The sequence below is a fragment of the Leucoraja erinacea genome, chromosome 31, assembly GCF_028641065.1.
Source record: "Leucoraja erinacea ecotype New England chromosome 31, Leri_hhj_1, whole genome shotgun sequence".
In the NCBI taxonomy this organism is placed as follows: Eukaryota; Metazoa; Chordata; class Chondrichthyes; order Rajiformes; family Rajidae; genus Leucoraja; species Leucoraja erinaceus.
The window spans coordinates 16,806,866-16,827,505 of NC_073407.1; the positions used below are offsets into that span (position 1 = coordinate 16,806,866).

Below are 20,640 nucleotides of genomic sequence, written 5' to 3' on the forward strand. Positions count from 1 at the left end.
GCGACTGCGGAGGGATCGGAAGGCCCCGGGTGAACATCAAGAACATCAGAGGAAGAGGACTGACTTTGGTGCCTTCCCTCACAGTGGGAAACTTTGATTCTGCTGTATGGGGATGTTTTATGTTGGAGTCTATCCTGTGTTGTGTTGGTTTTTTATTTATATGGCTGTATGACCACACATTTCACTGTACCAACTGGTACATGTGACAAATAAATGTATCTTGTATCCACACATATGCACCCACACACATACATATGCACACACATACATACATACATACATACATATATATCCCCAGCCTGTTCAATAATTGCTTTCATTTCTTATTCTCTGCCAAGCTAGCCAAAGGAAGTAACTTTTTGGAATGTACCTCATCAAGCCCTCTATGAATTCTGCACATTTCAAAGAGATTACCTCAGTCTTCCAAATAGCACAGCGTACAGCCCACTTGTACAGCTTTGATTACAGGAATGAATCTTGTGAGACCTCTTTCATACAGAGCGTTATCTACTACATGATTCCCAGTTCCAGCAGGAAGAGCAATCAGAGAGATGAAAGGAGCAAGACCGAGTGATGCTTTGAATTGCAAAAGACCTCTTCTTATTGAATCCTGTTTAATTACATTCTCAACACACTCGAGGATGTTCGCAGGTTCTCAAGAAATGAACAAAGAGAAAGCTTTATCCCACTTAAAAAATAAGACCCAAAACAGTACAGGCAATAAAAATTAATTATAATTTTTCTTGTGCAAAATTGTAATAATCTCTCTTCATAAATTACTAGCAAATCTGTAATAAACTTAGATAAAGAAAAATAACAAAAATTTCTGTAAAGTTCCTGTACATGCAAGTCTGGTCAAGTAACTGAAGTGGAACAAATTATCCCTTCTGCTTGTTGTGGATACTGACAAGAGTAACGATGAGGTAACAGTATATTTATAGATATAGTTTTAATCATAGCTTCATTATTCCCGATTGGATCTTTTTAAAGAGGTCTTCCTCCAGTGAAACATATTTCTGCTGTCGTTGATCCAGGAGATAAAGTCTGTCCTTGATGAATCTTGGGTCAAATCCTTCCTTTCTCATCTCTGTTTTTTGGAACTTGTAGGTCCCTGGGAATGGGAAAAAAAGGAAAAGGTTAGTGTTGAGTATAATGAATGTTAGGTGTCAGCCGCGAGTAGTGCTTTCATCTCCATGTCACAGGTCGCAAATTCATGGTCACGATCTTGGTTCGACTCTTACACTCATACAGCAGGGAAACTGGCCATTCAGCCCAACTTGTCCCTGTCAATCAAGATGCCCCAACTAAACTAGTCCCGCTTTTGGCTCATCCCTGTAAACCTGTCCTATCGTGTACCTCTTCAAATGTCCAACTTATTGGGCGGGGGGGGGGGGGGGCACTGTCTTTTTGGAAGTCCCCCCTGACCGATGCAGGGTTAAGATGAATCTTTTTTTAACCCCAACCCCCCCCCCCCCCCCCCACTCCCCAATTGGAGATATTGTGGCGGCTCCTAAGGGTCGTGCCATTATACTGCCGAACCCCTCGGCACAGGAGTGGTGCAGTCCGGAGGCGGTCCTCAGCCGGAGGGTTTAAAAGGCAGGGTTTGGGTGCCATCTTCCTCTGGTTTCGTCTTCCCTTCAACCGGGAGGAATACAATAAAGGTGCTTCTCAAAACACTGGACTTCGTGCCTCCTTTTGAGACCCACGCACCACATTGGTGACCCCGACGTGAGACCCACGCACCACAATATGCAAGGGGTTCTCAACAATGAAGGTCAACTTTCATATTTCAACCAACATCACGGAAAGATGTTACTTGATCAATTATCTCTCCACTTCCCGGCCCACGATGAATGCATTGCTCCCCAAATATTCCCAAACCTTTGGCTGAGATTGGATCGCTACATACCCGTCTTGCTCACTACCGGCAGCAACCGCAGGAACACAGGCCGTGCGTACGGTGGCAAAGCCATCTCAAGGTCCACGTAGAACTTCTCCAAGTCTATCCAACCACTGGTGTCTGATATGGCAGCCATCCCAGCTTTACCTTCCGCGCCTAAAGTAAGGGTTGGGGAAAGAAAGAAAGAGAGAGAGAGAGAGAGGTGGAAATACAGCATCACTAGAGACGACTTGAGCATTCGAGAGTGGTCAAATGATCTGGAATTGGTGGCTTGGTCCTACTGTCCTCATTGCAAATAAAGAAAAGCTGACAAGGTCAGTCACGGTATAGTTGATGATTAATGATGAAAAGGACCATCACTCAGGTCACTTCACACAGATCTTTCCAGTCAATCTCGATCTTCTCTCTGCTATTTTTTACAAGAAAAACAGTGACATTGTACATACTCTGGCTCCCCTTCACCGCCTCTGCCAAGTAACTGACCTACAAGTCCCTCGAAAAGTCATTCCGCCTTTGCTCTGCTCTGCCCCACTCCTGACAGCTTGAAGCTTGCGTTGCTTTAGGACGTGGCTGAGATAACCTGACTCAGAAAAAGCCACTTCCCCCTCTGTTATCAGGCTTCTGAACGGTCCTACAATAAGCTAGGGTACTGTCCAATTCACCTCCACCACATTGGAACTGGTGCGCTACATTCCTGAGAACTATTTGCTGCACTCTGTATCTTCCTCTCGGTTCTATTGCACTGGAGTGTGATGTGATTGTATTTGTGTATTGTATTATCTGATTGGAGAGCATGCAAAGCTTCTCACTGTACCTCAGTACATGTGACAATAATAAACCTGAACCATGGTGTTTCAGTCTCAGTGCAAAGCCCTCCGCTGAAGCCCGATGGGTGCTACAGGCAGAGGTGAACGGGTAGAACTCGGGAGGTTTAAAAACCTGATGGTTTCTCTACAGTCTGTCGTACAAACTGAAGTTGATGTGCTCCTGCTGAAATAAGGACATAGAAACCAAAGATAGACCACTCCTGCTAAATGCAATGGGCTGACTTGTAGGACGCAACGGAACGGAACGTGGGCTTTTTTTCCATCCATTTCCGTAACCCGACCCGACCGGACTCGCAGTGTAATCAACGTTGCGGGGGAACAGTTTGTGTTAATAAATTAAAATTCTGAAAATTAGAAGATTTTTACCAAATAACTTTTATTTTTACGAGGATGTTTCCGTAACCGGTTTCCGTCTCCGCACTAGTATCTTTGCTCCGCTGTGGGATCTTCGGTGCGGAGACGGAAGCCGGTTACGGGAATGGGGCCCGAAATTACCCATGAATCTGCCCATGACCGTACTACACCTTTTTCGTCGAGTGATCTATCTTGCTCGCTATAGGATCTTTGATAGAAAGTGGCCGCCATGACACTAACACACATCCACAGATGGAGTTCTCTTACCTGGCACCTCTACTCCGTAGACAACAACATCGGCCATGCTGAGATAGCGACTTAGAATTCCCTCAACCTCTGTGGTCGACACGTTCTCACCTTTCCAACGGAAAGTGTCCCCAGTACGGTCCCGGAAATACATGTAGCCATAGTCATCCATCACCAAGACATCACCTGCTCACAATGGGACAGAGCAAAATCACAAAGGTCGCTGGGTGAGTAAAGTGCACATAATGAGTTCCTCCCAATTAGAAATCCACTGGCAGGTATGGGAAGTCCTCTCACTCTAGTTCACGCTGGCGGATACCTCACTGCATTGTTGAGGGGGGGAAAAAACAGTCAAAGGTGCCACCTTCTGGTTGAAATGTTAAATTGAGGCTCTGCTTGTACCCTTGTGCATATGTAAAAAACCCCAAAGCAAACCTTTCACAAAAGCAGAAGAGTAAAGATGCCATGCTAGCCAATATTTACCCTCAAACCAAGGAAACAGATCATCTGGGCACTAGTTAGTGGGAACGGGCTGTGTATGAACTGGTTGATATTTCCTACATTACAATAGATTATTGGTGTAAAGCAATGAAATCGCAAAGCCAAGAAACAGTGCAATGAAAATTAAAGCATGTATTGATTTCTTTGCTTTAGGACGTGGCTGAAATACCATGAAACTTATCCAATGTAACTTCATTTGATGTCACGTCAGTCTGGCCAGGATTTAAGCTTGGCTTGCGAGGGTGACAAAAAAAAACCCTCAGTCCCTGCAGTTGAAGAATTTTTTTTATTTTTTAATTCTTTTTCATCCTTAAGATATTCTTGAGTGCCACATCTTGATTTGAATGCCACGATTCAGGGAACGAGTAAATTGACTGAAAAACACAGCATGAAAACAGGTCCTTCGACCCACCGAGTCCACGCTGACCATCGATCTCTCGTTCACGCTAGTTCTATGTTATCTCTCTATCATATGTACTCCCTACACACCAGGGGCAATTTGCAGACCCATTAACCTGCAAACCCACACTTTGGGATGTAGGGGGAAACTGGAGCACCCCGAAGAAACCCTTACGGTCACAGTGAGAACATGCAAACTCCACACAGGCAGCACCCAGAGTCAGTATTGAACCCGGGTCTCTAATGCTAAAAGCCAGTGGCTCTACCACTGCGCCAATGGTAACGGTTGAGGGAACTGTGAAGCGCTAAGTGTTAACCTGCTCAACTCCTGGGTTGGCAATAGAAACATAGAAAACAGGTGCAGGAGTAGGCCAATCGGCCCTTCGAGCCTGCACCACCATTCAATATGATCATGGCTGATCATCCAACTCAGTATCCTGTACCTGCGTTCTCTCCATACCCCCTGATCCCTTTAGCCACAAGGGCCACATCTAACTCCCTCTTAAATATAGCCAATGAACTGGCCTCAACTACTTTCTGCGGCAGAGAATTCCAGAGATTCATGATCATGGCTGATCATTCAAAATCTGTACCTCGTTCCTGCTTTGTCCCCATATTCCCTAATTCCGATAGCCCTAAGAGCTAAATCCAACTCTCTCTTGAAAAATGATATGTTCCTGGATATCCAAATTCACCCATTCCATCCACCCCTTACCTGAAAGATAGGCCATGTCTCCTTTCTTGAACACATCGTTTGCGATCTTATGCGTTGTCGCTGAATTGTTTACATATCCATCAAACCTCCGGAGGGGGTCATTTTGGACAATACGCCCCACCAGCTGCCCCGGCTCCCCTAGACGGGAAAAATAATAGAGTCAACACAGAACAGCTAAACCCCCACAATGTTTAACATTCACCAGGAAACAGACGGGGCACATTCACGCACAAACTCTGGCTGATGCGCAGTTGGAAGCTGATCCCTAACTCAAACCCTCTATGCTCGCAGTTAATAATACAGAACTGATTTTCCCTTTTAAACACAAAAAAGGGCAGCACGATGGTTGTGCGGTACGGTGGCGCAGCGGTAGAGTTGCTGCCTTACAGCGAATGCAGCGCCGGAGACCCGGGTTCGATCCCGACTACGGGTGCTGTCTGTACGGAGTTTGTACGTTCTCCCCGTGGGTTTTCTCCAAAATCTTCGCTTTCCTCCCGCACTCCAAAGACGTACAGGCATGTAGGTTAATTGGCTCGGTAAATGTAAAAATGGTTCCTAGCGTGTGTAGGATAGTATTAATAGGATATTAACGAAGGGCCTGCTACCATGCTGTATCTCTAAACAAAACTAAAGATAGAATCATATATTGACTTAAGTCCAGGAGAATGTGAAATGGCTTGTCGCCAGTTTACCAATGGGTGCGGGAATACCTGGTTGACAGGGAATGCAGACACCTTTGGAATTCCGAATCAACTCCATCGTGTCCTCATCCACCTTAACCAATCGAATCGGGTAGACAAACGGAAGAATGCGGCTATTAAATCCACACGCGCCAATCTACAAAGAAAAAATAAGGAACATTGATTAACATGCGATATAACTTTATTCATCCCCGGAGGGAAATTGGCCGGCAACAGTCATAAAACACAACATAATACACAAAACATTAAATTAAAGTTAAATTAAAATGACGAGTGGAAAGTCGAGGATTCGGGATGTGCAAAGATTGAGGGGGGGGGGGGGGGGGGTAGGAGAATAGAGAGTTAGTCTGTACAAACAACAGAAGGGAGAGGAGTTGTACAGTTTGAACAAGGATCTCCTGTGGTGTTCTGTGCTGCATCTTGGTGGAACCAGTCTGTTGCTGAAGGTACTCCAAAGGTTGACCAGATTGGCATGGAGGGGGTGAGCTGTATTGTCCAGGATGCTCCGCAGTTTGAGGAGCATCCTCCCTTGCAAGACCACCTCCCATGAATCCAACTCCACCCCCAGAACCACAGAACCACCCCCATTGACCACGGCTTGGAATTGCAACAGCCGTATCCTGGGCATATCCTGGCAAGACAGAGTGTCCAACGCCGAGATCCTGTCTCGCACTGGCCTTCCCAGTGTGTACACTCTACTCAGGCAACGCAGAGTGCGGTGGCTGGGCCATGTCCACCACATGGAGGATGGCCGTATTCCAAAAGACGTCCTCTATGGAGAGCTGACGTCTGGGAGGAGAACCATCGGCCGCCCCCAGCTGCGTTACAAGGATGTCTGCAAGAGACATATGAATGTGCTCGACATCGAGGTGGAGTCCATTTTTACATTTACCGAGCCTCTAGCTGAGGCTTGGAGCAAGCAGCCAACAACTAGGATGCATCACCCACGGACAGTCATGACCGAGGGTGGCCTACGACTCATTGCCAACAAGCTCCCAAAGGTTTACTAGCTACAGGTACTGTCCCATGCACCTCTACCCCATTGTGGATATTGGACTTTGTCTCTGGAACTGATGCACTACAATGTAGAGAACTATATTCTGCACCCTGTATCTTCCCCTTTGCTCCACCGATTGTACTTGAGGTCGACTTTATTGTATGTATAGCGTCATCTAACCTGATTGCATAGCCTGCAAAACAAAGTATTTCACTGTAACTCAGTACATGTGACAATAATAAACCTAAACTTAACAAATTTCCAGAGAGGAGAAACAAGGAACTGCAGATGCTGGTTTACAATACAAAGTCACAAAGTGCTGGAGTAACACAGCATCACTGGAGAACATGGATAGGTGTTGTTTAGTGTCGGCACCCTTCTTCAGACCCATTCAGTACAAAGAAGGGTCCCGACCCATTATGTCACCTATTGATGTTCTCCAAAGATGCTGCCTGACCTGCGGTGTTACTCCAACACTTTGTATATATATTTTTTCTAACAAATTTCAGGTTTCCTGTTCAAATGTGTTTGTGACTAAATTTCCCAGTAACATGTGCTTACAGAGAATTATCTTGTGTAGTCCAACAATTACGCTACTTGGCACCAACAACAAAAATATTCACACATATACACAGCATCTTATCATTTTGTTGCAATGTTTCAAGGCAACGCCCAATCCTCTTCATATCATGAGAAAACTGAACCAGAGTCTGGCCAAGGTTGGCTGCCTGATGCATTTATTTACAATAACACGCATTTGCTTAGTGTCTTTAGCACAGCCAAACATTACAGGCACTCGTTCAAGAGTTTAAAATCACAGACATAAGCAACAATTCTAAATTCTGTGCAGATTTCTCATTGCAGATTAAAACATACATTAAGCAAAAAGGAGGCGTGTTCAAACGATCAAGATCAAGGTTTAATCGAGTGCCTTAAAAGGAGGAAAGTGGAGAGGTTTAAGGAGGAACTTGTAAGTCTAACAGCATATGCAAGTGAAGCCCCAGGTGTCAATGATTGAGCAATAAGAAGATGCAATACATAAGAGGCCAAAACTGATTTAGGAATAACCTCAATAGCTGCTATGCATCAGTAAGCCTTTTTCTCCCAGGGTGCAAATGTAAAAAATTACTGGGCAGAGCTCTACAGTGAGAGGTACAATGTTTAAGTGAGATGTTTTTCCCACCCCCCCCCAACACAGAGAGTGGTAGGTGCCTGAAATGTGCTGCAGGGGTGGTGGTGGTGGGGGCAGATACAATAGTCACGTTTAAGAGGCATTTAGATAGGCAAATTGACATGCAGGGAATGGAGGGAGATGGATTACATGCAAGCAGAGGAAATTATTTTTTCCTGGCATCATGTCCAGCTCAGACATTGTGGGCTGAAGGGCCGGTTGCTGTGCTGTGTAAAGGTCTATGTGGTGGAAGTACAGTTGGGAGACCCCCAGGTATTTCTTTGCACAGAAGAGCAGCAGTGGGAAAAGACAAGGCATCGGATTGTTGCAAAAATTAACATTGACGGATTAGCTAAAATTGAAGTGGGAAAATGTCAGCCAAAGAACCTGGATCAAGCACTCATAAACAGTACCATAGTAACTAATCGAGTCAGTCGATGGTGGTTGAGGAAGCAATGATATACAGAGAGATGTGGAACTCCCGCACCATTCCCACTGGAGTGAGGGAAAGACTATTTGTACTTGTTGGGGAGTCAGTGATGATGGGAGAATCATCTGTATTAAATACCCATCAGGGAAGCAAGGGGAAACATCTTTAGCTTTACGAAGTGGTTAGGGATAGTGGAACCTTGAAGGCAAAGGTCGATGAATATTTGAGACAGAAAAATACATAGAAATAGGGCAGAATGAAAGGACTCTGCCATGTTCATATTGAATCATGGTGCTGGCTCAAAAGGCCAAATGGCCTACTCCTGCACCCAGTGGCGGACTGGCCAGGGTGTCAGCTTGCCCGATGGCAAGTGGGCCCCTGATGAACTGGGCCCCCTTTGTCTCCTGGCAACCAATATTTTTAGACCCAGTCCATCACTGCCTGCACCTATTTTTCTGTTTCATGTATTGGATCTTTCTAAGAAAGGGAGTGCAGGGTTTGGAGAGAATGCAAGAGAAGTTTCCCATGTTTAGAAAGGATTACCCATCAGGAGAGGTCAGGCAAACTTGGATTGGTTTCTCTGGAACGTTGGAAGTTGAGGAAATATGAAAGGCAATAGTTAGGGGAGATAATTAGAACCTTTTTTCTACAGGGAGTAAACGTCAAGGATAAAAAGGCAAAACTTTAAAGGCGGGAGAGACAAAGTTTAAAGAAGATGGGTGGGACCATTTAATAACATTTACACAGAGGGTGCAGAGTGCCTGGAACACACTGCTAGGGGTGGTGGTGGAGGCAGACATGAGAGGGGCATTAACGATAGGTGCATGGATATGTGGGGAGTAGAAGCATATTGAGCACGTGCAGGCAGAGGAGATTAGTTTCACTTGGCATCCTGTTCGGCACGGATATTGTGGGACGGAGAGTCTGTCCCAGTGCAATGCTGTTCTGCGGACATTAATTAGCCACCGTTCATTCTGCTGACATGGCGCTATTCACGTGCTGTACCTTGTTGTCAAAGTTGCCCAGGCTGCAGTTGCATTCCGTGGCCCCGTAAAACTCGGCTATCTGCGGGATCTGGAAGCGGGAGGTGAAGTCCTCCCAGATGGATGGGCGCAGGCCGTTTCCCAGGGCCATGCGGACACAGTGCTCCCTCTCGACGCTGCGCTGGGGCTGGCTGAGGAGGTAGCGGCAAATCTCCCCAATATACTGGATAATCTGCAGAAGCAAATATGAATCACAGCCTCTGACCTTGGGCAAAACTTAAATAGTTAGCGATTGAAACAATAGTCGTTGCTGGAAAATTACAAAGAAGCAATCAATTTCAGAAAATAGATCTTCTAGAAACTCTGGGTAATGTCAGTGTGTTTTAGGTTTTGGGAAATATCAAGAGATTTAAGGTGAGAGGGGCAAAGTTTAAGGGAGATGTGTGGGGCAAGTTTTTTTTTTTTTTTTGCACAGAGGGTGGTGAGTGCCTGGAACAAGCTGCCAGGGGTGGTGGTGGAGGCAGATATGGTAGTGGCATTTAAGAGGCTTTTAGATCAGCACATTGATATGCAGGGTACCGTTCTATGTTATAAAACACAAGGGTTATTCATCTGGATAACAATCTCTATAGAACACTGTGCTGGCCCTGTACATTCTTGGGTATCCGAACATGAAATTGGAGCCCAGAAGGGTATTAGTATCACCAGGGGTTTCTCCAGGGTGGAGGTGGTACTTAAGAGGAAGTCTTTCAGGATTTACCATTATCGCTTATCCCCAGTGCTCTGGGGAGTTAGTTGTTAACGAAGCTGATTCTCCAGATCAGACAGAAATATTACAAAAAATAACCAGGATTGCTTTCTTAAGAATAGAGATGGCTGCGGATACTTTACAGCTGTTTCAGTGTGTGTATTTATTGTTTTAGACGAGGGTCAAATGGGAAGGTAACAGATTGAAAACCAATGAATTCTTCAGCTGACTCACCGTGCACCTGTACTTGATGCAGTCATCCCAAAAGCGAGAGGCAGAGAATTTTTTCCTGATTACAACAGTCAGTCCATGTAAAAGGCATTGACCTATCCCCACAATATTCCCTGGAAAAGAAAGCACTCAAATGAGTGACTTTGCAATTCAGTCTCCAAAGAGTTCCGTCTGATTCCAACCAACAAAATCGGTGGATAGGTAAATTAAATACGGTCAAAATAGATTTGCTCATGCACTAAGCTAGGCTCTGTTCGGAATGTGGAATTCCCTGCCTCAGAGGGCGGTGGAGGCCGGTTCTCTGGATACTTTCAAGAGAGAGCTAGATAGGGCTCTTAAAGATAGCGGAGTCAGGGGATATGGGGAGAAGGCAGGAACGGGGTACCGATTGGGGATGATCAGCCATGATCACATTGAATAGCGGCGCTGGCTCGAAGGGCCAAATGGCCTACTACTGCACCTATTGTCTATAATGGTTGAAGCATCAGAACTGAACACTTGAGTACGAGACAGTGCTGGAGGAACTCAGTGGGTCAGGGATCAAACACGAGGTGATGTTTCAGATTGTCAGAATGATTGGAATTGGGGAGAAAACCGGGGGGAGGACAAAGCCTGGGAAACAAAATGGTGTCAGATACGGAGAGATGAGAAGTGGAGTGTAAAGCTGGAGGGAGGCATATAGGTGGAAGGGGAGGTGCGGGGGATAAAAAGAAAGAAGACCCGGGGCTGGGGGGAAAACACATGGGGGGAAAGGAAAAGCATGACTGGTTAGGGGTTGGGGAAACGGTGGGTTCCTCCAGCACTTTGTCTTACTCAAGATTATAGCATCAAAATGTACTGAACCAATCCATGTTAAAATTGCTACAAGTTGTCACGATGGATTTTTACCCCACTGAAGGCAAACATTTGTAATTGAGAGTGATTTCTATTGGAAACGGGGAGGTGGCGTAGATAGAGAAAGCTGTAGTGGGAGCCCAAAGCTTGGTCAATGGCTGAAAAACATTTCATTTGTGTACGCTGATCCAGCCCACAGCTCCCAGCCAGATTACCTGCAGAGTGATAGAGAGGCAAACAGTCATAGACAATGTCATCGGCGCACATCCGGTAACCATAGTAAACCAAAGCTGCCATCCGGTAGTACCTGGAGAGAGAACATTACGCCCATCATTCAACCGCAAATGCAAGATCTTTCAGAATAATCTCCACCCATCAGGTTGGTCATTAGAGCCATGCCAAGACTAGGGAATGATCAAGAGCTCATATTATGTGTCAGCCTCAGAAGAGAAAACAAGAACCCATTATTCGTTACAAGGAGAACAAAATATACAAATGCTGGGGTAACTCAGCCGGTTGAGTCGGGACCCTTCTTCTGAAGAAGGATTCCGATCCGAAATGTCACCTGTCCAAGTTCTCCACAGATACTGTATGACCAGCAGAGTTACTCCAGCACATTGTCTTTTTTTCTCTCTCTCTGCCTTCTGCTGAACAGGAGCAGAGAGACGGCGGGATGACTGTAGTGGGACAACTCTTTGATTATATTGGCAGCTTTTCCGAGGCAAAGGTTATGTTGCAGAAAGTGGCAGCTTTAAGGACGTGCCTGTCTGTGAGCAGTTTGCTGGCTCTCGATGTCAAGGTCTATAAATAAAAAGGCAAGTGGCCGTGCCAAATGGTGTGGGAACCACAACTTCGGGCAGCTGATGCCTGGAATGGCAACTCTGGGCAGCTGCTCCCACAGATGAAGGGTAAAAACAGGAGCACCTCATTTTTTTCAGGCACCTGAACGATCGGATATAACCCTGCAACTTGTTGTGTCCTGCTGCTGTATCTGTGGAACAGCCCTGCGGAAAAACTAGCTCCATTTTAAGCGCAGCGGCCTCGAGGCTAATCCTATTCCATGACAGGAGCTCCAGGTGGGATTGTTTTCTCTGGAGTTTTGGAGGTCGAGGGGCAAATCGGGGGCAGATGGAGTCTTTCTCCCAGGGTGGAAATGTCAAAAATTGAAGGGCATAGGTTTGAGGTAGGAGCAAGGTTTAAAGGCGATTTGCGAGGCAAGTTTTTTTTAAATATAGAGCATGATTGGTACCTGGATTGCAATGGTAGGAGAGGTGGTGGAAGCAAATACGATAGCAAATGTTAAGAGGCAGGGGATGGAGGTATCGAGACCATGAGCAGATAGATGGGATTAGTTTAAAATAGCCTCGTGGTTGGCACAGACCATGTGGGCCGAATGGCCTGTTCCTGTGCTGTACTGTTCTATGTTCCTTCAATTCACCCCTTTTCCAGTAACTCAGTGTTGTACAAATAAAGAGGTACAACAGATTCCGTTAACCCCCTCCCCCAATCCCTGAGGAAATTCAGCCATAGTGCATTTTGTTAACTTATTGTGCTCCTTCACCATCAACCTTATCCCTTTTCCTGACATCTGATCACACATGGTCACGTTTAAAGCGGAGATGACTTTGAGATCATTTATTCTCGGCATTTGTAAGTCCACCAGATTGTACCTCCATACAATTCTCTCACCCAATTCAATGTTTGGCTGACCTGGTGTGTAGGAAGGAACTGCAGATGCTGGTTTAAACCGAAGATAGACACAAAAAGCTGGAGTAACTCAGCGGGTCTCGACCATTTTGTGTCTATCTCTGGCTGAGCTTACCTGCTGCTGAGAGCATCATCCACACCACTCGGCTTTCCTTGTTCTATGCTCAATGAAATTCAGGATCTTCTAAATCTTTGTTCCAACTCTCACCATTCCATTCATCCATGATTGGCTTACAACAATTGTTCCTACTTAACCAATGTCTTAACTTCAAAATTTGCATTTATTCTTCTTTCAAATCCCTCCATGGTCTAATTTTCCCCTTTCACAACATTCTCTAGCCTCCAAACTGTGTCGCTCTATTTCCGCCCCTTCTTCATTCCTGAATTTAGTCACTCAGTCATTCCCAGATGGCCTTTGGCACCAAACCCTAAGCTCTGGACTTCACTCCGAGCCTTCCTCCTTATAACACAGCTTTCTGAAGGGAAGAGATTGAACTTTTTTTCGCCTTCCATCACAGTGAGGAATGTGGAGGAGTCACTGTGGTGGATGTTTATTTTAAAATGTATTTTCAGTGTTCTGTTGCCTTTTATTGGTATGACTGTAAGGCAAATCAAATTCCGCGTATGTTACAAAACATACTTGGCTAATAAAGTATGATTATGATGATTATGATTACTGGGCCAACTGCTTTTGTATCTGCATGCAGCTTGGAATCAAACTTTGTTTGAGCTCTGTTGTCTGTGTGGCATTTGGGACCACATAGGGTTCCTCCAGGTGCTCTGGTTTCTTGCCATAACCCTAAAGTGTGCAAGTTGGTAAGTTTAATTTAGTTTAGAGATACAGCACCGAAACAGGCACAAAAGGAGTCTACGGCAACCATCGATCATTCATTCACACTAGGCCAATGTTATCCCACTTTCTAATCCACACTGATCCCACACAAGAGGCGCAATTTACAGAGGTCAATTAACGTACAAACCCGCACGTCTTTGAGATGCGGGAGGAGACCCCTGTATCCGGTCAAAGCACACCCAGTAACAGGGAAAGCACGCAAACTCCACATACACAGCACCAGAGGTCAGGTTCGAACCGAGTCTTTGGCACTGAGGCTGCAGCTCTACAGCCGCACCACAGTACTGCCCATTCATTGGCCATTTAAAATGAACTTACTCTATGGGTGGTTGGTAGAATCTGGGGGAAGTTGATGGGAACACGGGTCAAATGGTTATATTAGGATTACGATGAACGTGGGTGCTTGATGGTCAGTGGGGACTAATGAGCTTGTTCCTCAATGACTTTGTAACATTCATCTGAAAAGCTTTGAGATATTTCATTATGTTACAGGCAGTGTTTAAATAAAAGGTGTTGTTATTATCAGTTCCCAAAGTGATGAGACAGCAGGTGGGAACTGGCGCAGATCTTCAAGTCAACAGTTGGCTGAGTAACTCAGCAATGCCAGAGTGTGTCAAACCCCTTTATGTAGCTACATTTAGGACTCGCTCCTGACTCCTCAGCAACCGTTAGAGATTTCTCTCACCGTCAGAGAAGGTGCCTCCTGTTGTGAGACAGGCACGTTACCCGGAGAGCTGGGAAAGGGGATGGAAGCACTAACAGCTGACAATGACTTGGGTTTGACTCATCTGTTCTCCCTGTCAGAAGAGGAAGAGTGAAGGGATGAACGGGAGAAGACAAGAAAGGAAATCCAGAACATTTTTAATCAACTGAGCAACACGGAGCACAAACTCGTTCGACAGGTCATTCCAAACATCAATTCTGTTGTAGACACAAAATGCTGGAGTAACTCAGCGGGTCAAGCAGCATATCTGCCACAGAAGGTAGTTGAGGCCAGTTCATTGGGTATATTTAAGAGGGAGTTAGATGTGGCCCTTGTGGCTAAAGGGATAAGGGGGTATGGAGAGAAGGCAGGGATGGGATACCGAGTTGGATGATCAGCCATGATCATATCGAATGGTGGTGCAGGCTCGAAGGGCCGAATGGCCTGCTCCTGCACCTATTTTCTATGTTTATATCTGGAGATCTGGATAGGTGACGTTTGGGATGTGTTGTAACTGTGTTGTAATTCAGAAAAATCTTTCCACTGAAATATTTTAAGTACATTGTCTAAGATATTACCAATGTTCAGATGGGAGTGGATATTAGATTGAGTGAGATGGAACACCATGGGGCGAGTCCAATGGGGTAAATGGCCATTGACATCATGGCACACTGGTCCTTACCTGCTATGGACAACAATGGCTGCCTTCGGCATTCCCGTTGTTCCTGAAGTATAAATGTAGAACAGTCGATCTGTAACAAAGAAGGACACATTTGCAAGCAGAGGGAAGGGTAATTTGAACTTGGACTAAGGAGTCTATGGTTCACAGAAGTGCAAGTTTTGGTCATTTCATCAGGGACTATGTGATGGCAAAGGGAATAAACTGACTGTCTTAATTCACAGATTGCTCCATTAGGTCAAGAAGAGCAGCGGACCTCCACATTCGGTTGTTTAAGGCCAGTGCTAGGTTAGAAGTTGAGGTAAATGCCTCTTTCCCCAGAGAATGGAGGATCTCTGCAACAGTCTACTCAATCATCCCAATCTGCTGGTCTCCAGCAGCGAGGATGACACCCATACCACCTTGCACAAACACCAAGTAAAACAAGGAATTCAGGGATGGCAGGACTGTTCCCCTGACGGTTTTTTCGTTGCCTTTGAGAAATTATTCAGAGGGACGTAAGGGCCTATCTTGCAGGACTAACTCTACTGAACGTTTTCCTTTGAACCAGCAGTTATAATAGACCACGTCCAATTGCTTTCATTTCACTGGTATGTGTATGTGACAAAATAAACTTGTCTTGGTGACTTGATCTCCCTGCTTTTTTATTCAAGGGACGATGGCCGCTGAACCCAGTTAATCGACGATGCCTCGAGGTGGTGGTGGTGGCTTTATACAACTCGAGATGCTGTTACAACACACATGCTGTTAAGGAGGGACCTTCCCCAAACATTGTCTGCAGGTGGGGATCAGAGAGGAATTTAAAAGATGGTTTTCTCTCCAAACCCACCCCAAGATCGACGGGACATTTTATTGTCCTCATATGGAGTGGAGGGTGCGAATATTGTGAGGTTAGGATTCACAATTGTGTGTATGGCAAGCTGCCAACCTGGGCGTGCATATCTCTCAACATCTGTCCTGGGCCCGGTCCAGATGCAATCACAATTAATGCCCATCAATGTCTCCACTTCCTTCAAAGAATGAGAAGATTTGGCATGAATGAGAGTGTTCAATGAACTCCCAGGAAAGATGGAGATTACTGAGTGATAGACACTGCCCAGTCCCACAGTTACTGACCTCCCACCATGGAAGGGATCTACAGGAGGTGCTGCCTCAAAACGAAAGCCAATATCATCAAGGACCCATATCACTCTGGCCATGTCTCATTGTGCTCCATGACCACCAAGATTGAGAACAGCTTCCACCCAGCAAACACCAGGCTCACGAATGCTCATAACACTAACCCCAGCAACTATGAACTTCTCTGGACTGTCTTTAGTTGCACTAAACTTTTCGTTTTTCTGCACTATGGCTATTAATGTATTGAAGTTTTAATAAACTATATTATTTTACATGCATTGCATTTACGGTCCTGTTAGGTTGGTGCAAGTAAGAAGTTCATTGTTCCATTATCGTTACGTTTGACAAATAAACACTGTTGGCTTTTCCTGCTTTTCATAGCTAGCATGTTCATACCTGTGAATCCTCGGTTCTGGAGAAGGGGAGGCTGATGTGATGGAGAGGCTTCCAGTAAATGGTCGAGATTCACAGTGCCTGCAGGCAACTCGCCAAAGGTCCATTCTCCGGAACAGTACAACTGCATGGATTTCCCCAGGGTTTGATGGATCTCCTTCAGGGCTGTTCAAAGACAACAGTGAAGTGACAGCAAGTCTCATTAACGGCACCCCATCCTTCATCCGAACCATGAAATCCCTACAACCACCCTGTCCCAGAAGTGTACAACCACAGTACTCTGCTCCTCCTGTTTCACACAACTACCACACAGTAACTAAAGCAAAGACAAGCTTACATTTCTTTCACACTCCCTAGTCTCTGATGTCCCAAATCATTTATCATCATCCAAATAGCTTTGAATCATACTGATGGAAATAGGAACAAAGACATCATGCTGGAAGAACTGTGGGCCTAGCAGCAGCTGTGGAGGCAAAAGGAGTACGTCAATGTTTTGGGTTGAGACCCTGCATCACAACTCGTGCTGTAGAGACTGATGCGGGGTCTTGATCAGAAAGATCAATGTGGGCCCTCTCACGGCTAGGGCAGGTTTCGATCCTGTGAAGGGTTCGCAACCCGAACAGTTTGCTAATCAGAAATGTGACAGAGTTCCCACATGGCAGTAGATGCCTGCAGCAGCCAGCAAATCCATCTCGCTCATCTCCCAATTATAAGGGCTGTACACAAGGTGGCCATTTGTAACCTGGGGAAGAACTGTTCATGTGCTTTGCCCATACAGATGCTGCTTGACCTGCTGAGTTCTTTCAGTGTACTTCATTTTGTTCCAGATTATAGCATTTACAATCTATTTTGTTGTCTTAATGGGAATAGGAGCTAGTTAGTACATAGCAAGTTCCCACAAACATTGCAATCATTTTGTTAATATTCTAGGTATATTAGCTTAGGGATAAAATCAGGCTAGAAAGCGAAAAAATACAGCACAGGTCACTTCCCTCCTTTACTTCAGATTAATGTTGTGGGATTGTTCGTGGTTGTGTCTAAGGGTTAACAGGGCCTCCGTTTAATATATCTCCTCTAAATGCTGGCATGTCTAACAGTGCATTGCTGCAATGGAATGTCATATCTGGATTATAGGCTCAAGCCTCTGGAGTGAACCCACACACACAGATCCTGCTTGGAATAAGTATGAAGAAGGGTCTCGACCCAAAACGTCACCCATTCCTTCTCTCCAGAGATAATGCCTGTCCCGCCGAGTTACTCCAGCATTTTGTGTCTACCTCCGATTTAAACCAGCATTTGCAGTTCTTTCCTACACATCCTGTTTGGAAGACAGGAGCATCTATAACTGACACACTGGGTAACGGCAGCTGCTTCAAGGAAGTGTGGTTCAGAGTGGGCCAAAACTACAGTGGAATGTGGAGCTGCCTGCGATCGTGAGAACGGGATCGCCAAATCATCCTCCACCTTCCAGAAATGGAGTGGGTACTTGAATTTCTGCTACTCAGCAACCGCTTGCTTTTTTAAACAATGCTCTTAGTGTGGCCAAGCATGCCACAGGAACATAATCAGTCAAAACATCTACACTGACCCAAGTAAAGACATTAGTTCTGTTCACACAAGGATGGCCTTTTAGAAAGTGAAGGCATGTTATATCTTGTTTTATTAGTTTCTCTGATTAATTTTAATGTGCTTTATTTTTTGTTAAACAGCACAAGAGAAAATAACTCTGGTTTTTAGTTTAGTATAGTTTAGAGATGAATGAATTAATAAGTTTGTTGGCAAAGTATGTACACATACAAGGAATTTGCTTTGGTGCTCCGCTCGCAAGTAACAACACGACATACAGTAACAATTAAGAATAAAACTTAAAATATTAAAACATTCAGAATAAAACATTATAGTTTAAACACGTGAATGAAATAAAATACCAGAGCAAAAGGAGGCTACAGAATTTTGGTTATTGAGTAGAGCTACTGCTCGTGGAAAAAAAGCTGTTTTTATGTCTGGCTGTGGCGGCCCTTGTCTCACCGAGTCCCTGCCGACCATTAATTGCCCGTTCCCACTAGTTCTACGTTATCCTACTTTCTCATCCACTCTCTACACACTGGAGGCAATTCACAGAGATCAATTAACCTACAAACCCGCAGGTCTTTGGGATGTGGGTGGAAACAGGAGCACCCGGACAAACACAGTTGGTCATAGGGAGAACGTGCAGACAGCACCCAAAGTCAGAATGGAACCTGGGTCTCTGACACTGTGAGGCAGCAGCTCAATCAGCTGCTCCTCTGTGTAGATAAGTGCTGGTTTACTGTGGGGTGGGGTGGCGGTGGGTCAACATTCCTGTTCCTGGAGGAGGTGAGGTTATTAAACAAACAGTTGTAAAGTAAGTTTTGAACAGCAACTCATTTAGAATTGCAAGGACGGTGTAGCTACTTGCAGGAGACCAGAGAAATTCCCTTTTTGCTTCCGCATTCGTTACTGCACAGTGCTCTCAACTGAACCATTCCCGAGGTGCTTTAACTAGAGTTCAGAAAAATGAGAGGCAATGTTATTGACACATGTGGGATGCAGTTGACAGGGTGGATGCCAAAAGGACCTTTCACTTGGTGTTGATGTCCCAAACCAACAGGCACAGCATCAGAATAAGGGATCACCCATTTCAATGGTTTATTGTGACATGTACAGAGACACAGTGACATTCTTGTTCTGCGTGCATGGCCTCAAATCATACCATATACGAGTACAATAGATTCTCTTCTGGTCAGCACACAGTCAAGGAGCAATGTCCTTTCTTGCAGGGCTGTATTCGCACGAATTCTAACTCGGAGCACATTGGATATATTCAGGATGGAAGAATGGCACATCTTAGTTTTGTTTATTGTTACGTCAACCCATTTCTTGAGCAAACTGGATGACAGATCTCTCTGTGCGAAGGAAATTACATTTTATGATAATTGAATCGTTTCTGAGTCACTATTATGGGCGATTTTTATGAACTTTGAATTCAAATGAGAAAATAAACCCCAAACTCCACAGTTGCCATGGTGAAATTCAAGTTTATGTCTTTAGGTCAAATGTCCAGAGATCTGGAAACTCGCCCAGTAACTTAACCCCTATCCCATGATGTGATACAACTGACTGCACGTCAATGCTGGGAGAATGTATCTGACATTAGACAGCAGGTCTCCTGATGGCCAGAAGACCATCTGGGTTTTGGAGATAATTTTATCTTTGAAGAGAACCTTAAAGACTATGAAAGTTAGACTCTCCCTACAACAATGTACAGAGTAAGGACCCACTGATTGCCTAGTTCTAGTAGGAGCAGGTCTATCATGGAAAGAGGGAGTGTATAAACACAGCTGTAATTTCTACATGGTGAAACCAAATGTATAAAAATGGCCTTTAATAAAATCTGACAATGTGCACTTTAATCACGTGTGATTTTTTTCTATTACAAATCTCAAATTGTGGAGTACAGAGGCAAATAGATAAATGATGGGTCTTTCTCCCAAACATTATGCAGGGCACTGTAAGAATTCTAAAGAACAAGAGACACAAAGAACTGCAGATGCTGGAATCTTGAGCAAAACACAAAAAGCAAACCTAGCCGCTGAGTTGCTCCAGCACTTTAAGACAGAGAGAGAGAGAGAGCAGGTAAGATGATGCTTTGACCCTGCTCCACCATTCAATAAGATCCCTTCAATCCCATCTTCCTGGCCTGACCCGATATATTAATTCGATATATCAATTCGACTTGTGTCCAAAATAAATCAATAGAAACTTACTGCACAGTGGCAACACAGTGGTGCAGCTACTGTCTCACAGCACCAGTGACTGGATTCAATAATAATAAATAATATAATAAATAATTTTATTGATCACATACACCTAGATGTAGTGAAATGCTTCTTGCCATGCAGCACATAAAGAAAGAATACAAACATAACAATAATAAAGACATTTAAACATAAAAACACCCCCCCCACAATGGTTCCCATTATGAGGGAAGGCACAGTGTCCAGTCCCCGTCCCATGTCCACCCATAGTCGGGCCTATTAAGGCCTCCACGGTTGCCTTTAAGGAGGCCCGATGTTCCAGGCCGTTCTCGCCGGATGATGGTGCTCCGGCGTCGGGAGATCCTGATTTCGG

The 20,640-nt window shown here is 44.9% G+C and overlaps 1 protein-coding gene across 2 annotated transcripts in view; it reads right to left on the reverse strand.

The window, feature by feature from the left end:
• Positions 1-599: 599 nt before the first annotated feature.
• slc27a4 (solute carrier family 27 member 4) overlaps positions 600-20,640 on the reverse strand; it is a 41,183-nt gene continuing 21,142 nt past the window's right edge. For both annotated transcript variants that reach the window (XM_055660116.1, XM_055660115.1), the window contains exons 4-13: positions 16,495-16,656; positions 14,983-15,052; positions 11,253-11,344; positions 10,207-10,316; positions 9,247-9,456; positions 5,653-5,779; positions 4,943-5,080; positions 3,349-3,513; positions 1,910-2,056; positions 600-1,111 (exon numbers count right to left, since the gene is read on the reverse strand). In XM_055660116.1, the coding sequence (XP_055516091.1) occupies positions 954-1,111; positions 1,910-2,056; positions 3,349-3,513; positions 4,943-5,080; positions 5,653-5,779; positions 9,247-9,456; positions 10,207-10,316; positions 11,253-11,344; positions 14,983-15,052; positions 16,495-16,656 (1,379 nt within the window). In that variant the 3' untranslated portion in view covers positions 600-953. The remainder of the gene's footprint in view (positions 1,112-1,909; positions 2,057-3,348; positions 3,514-4,942; positions 5,081-5,652; positions 5,780-9,246; positions 9,457-10,206; positions 10,317-11,252; positions 11,345-14,982; positions 15,053-16,494; positions 16,657-20,640) is intronic.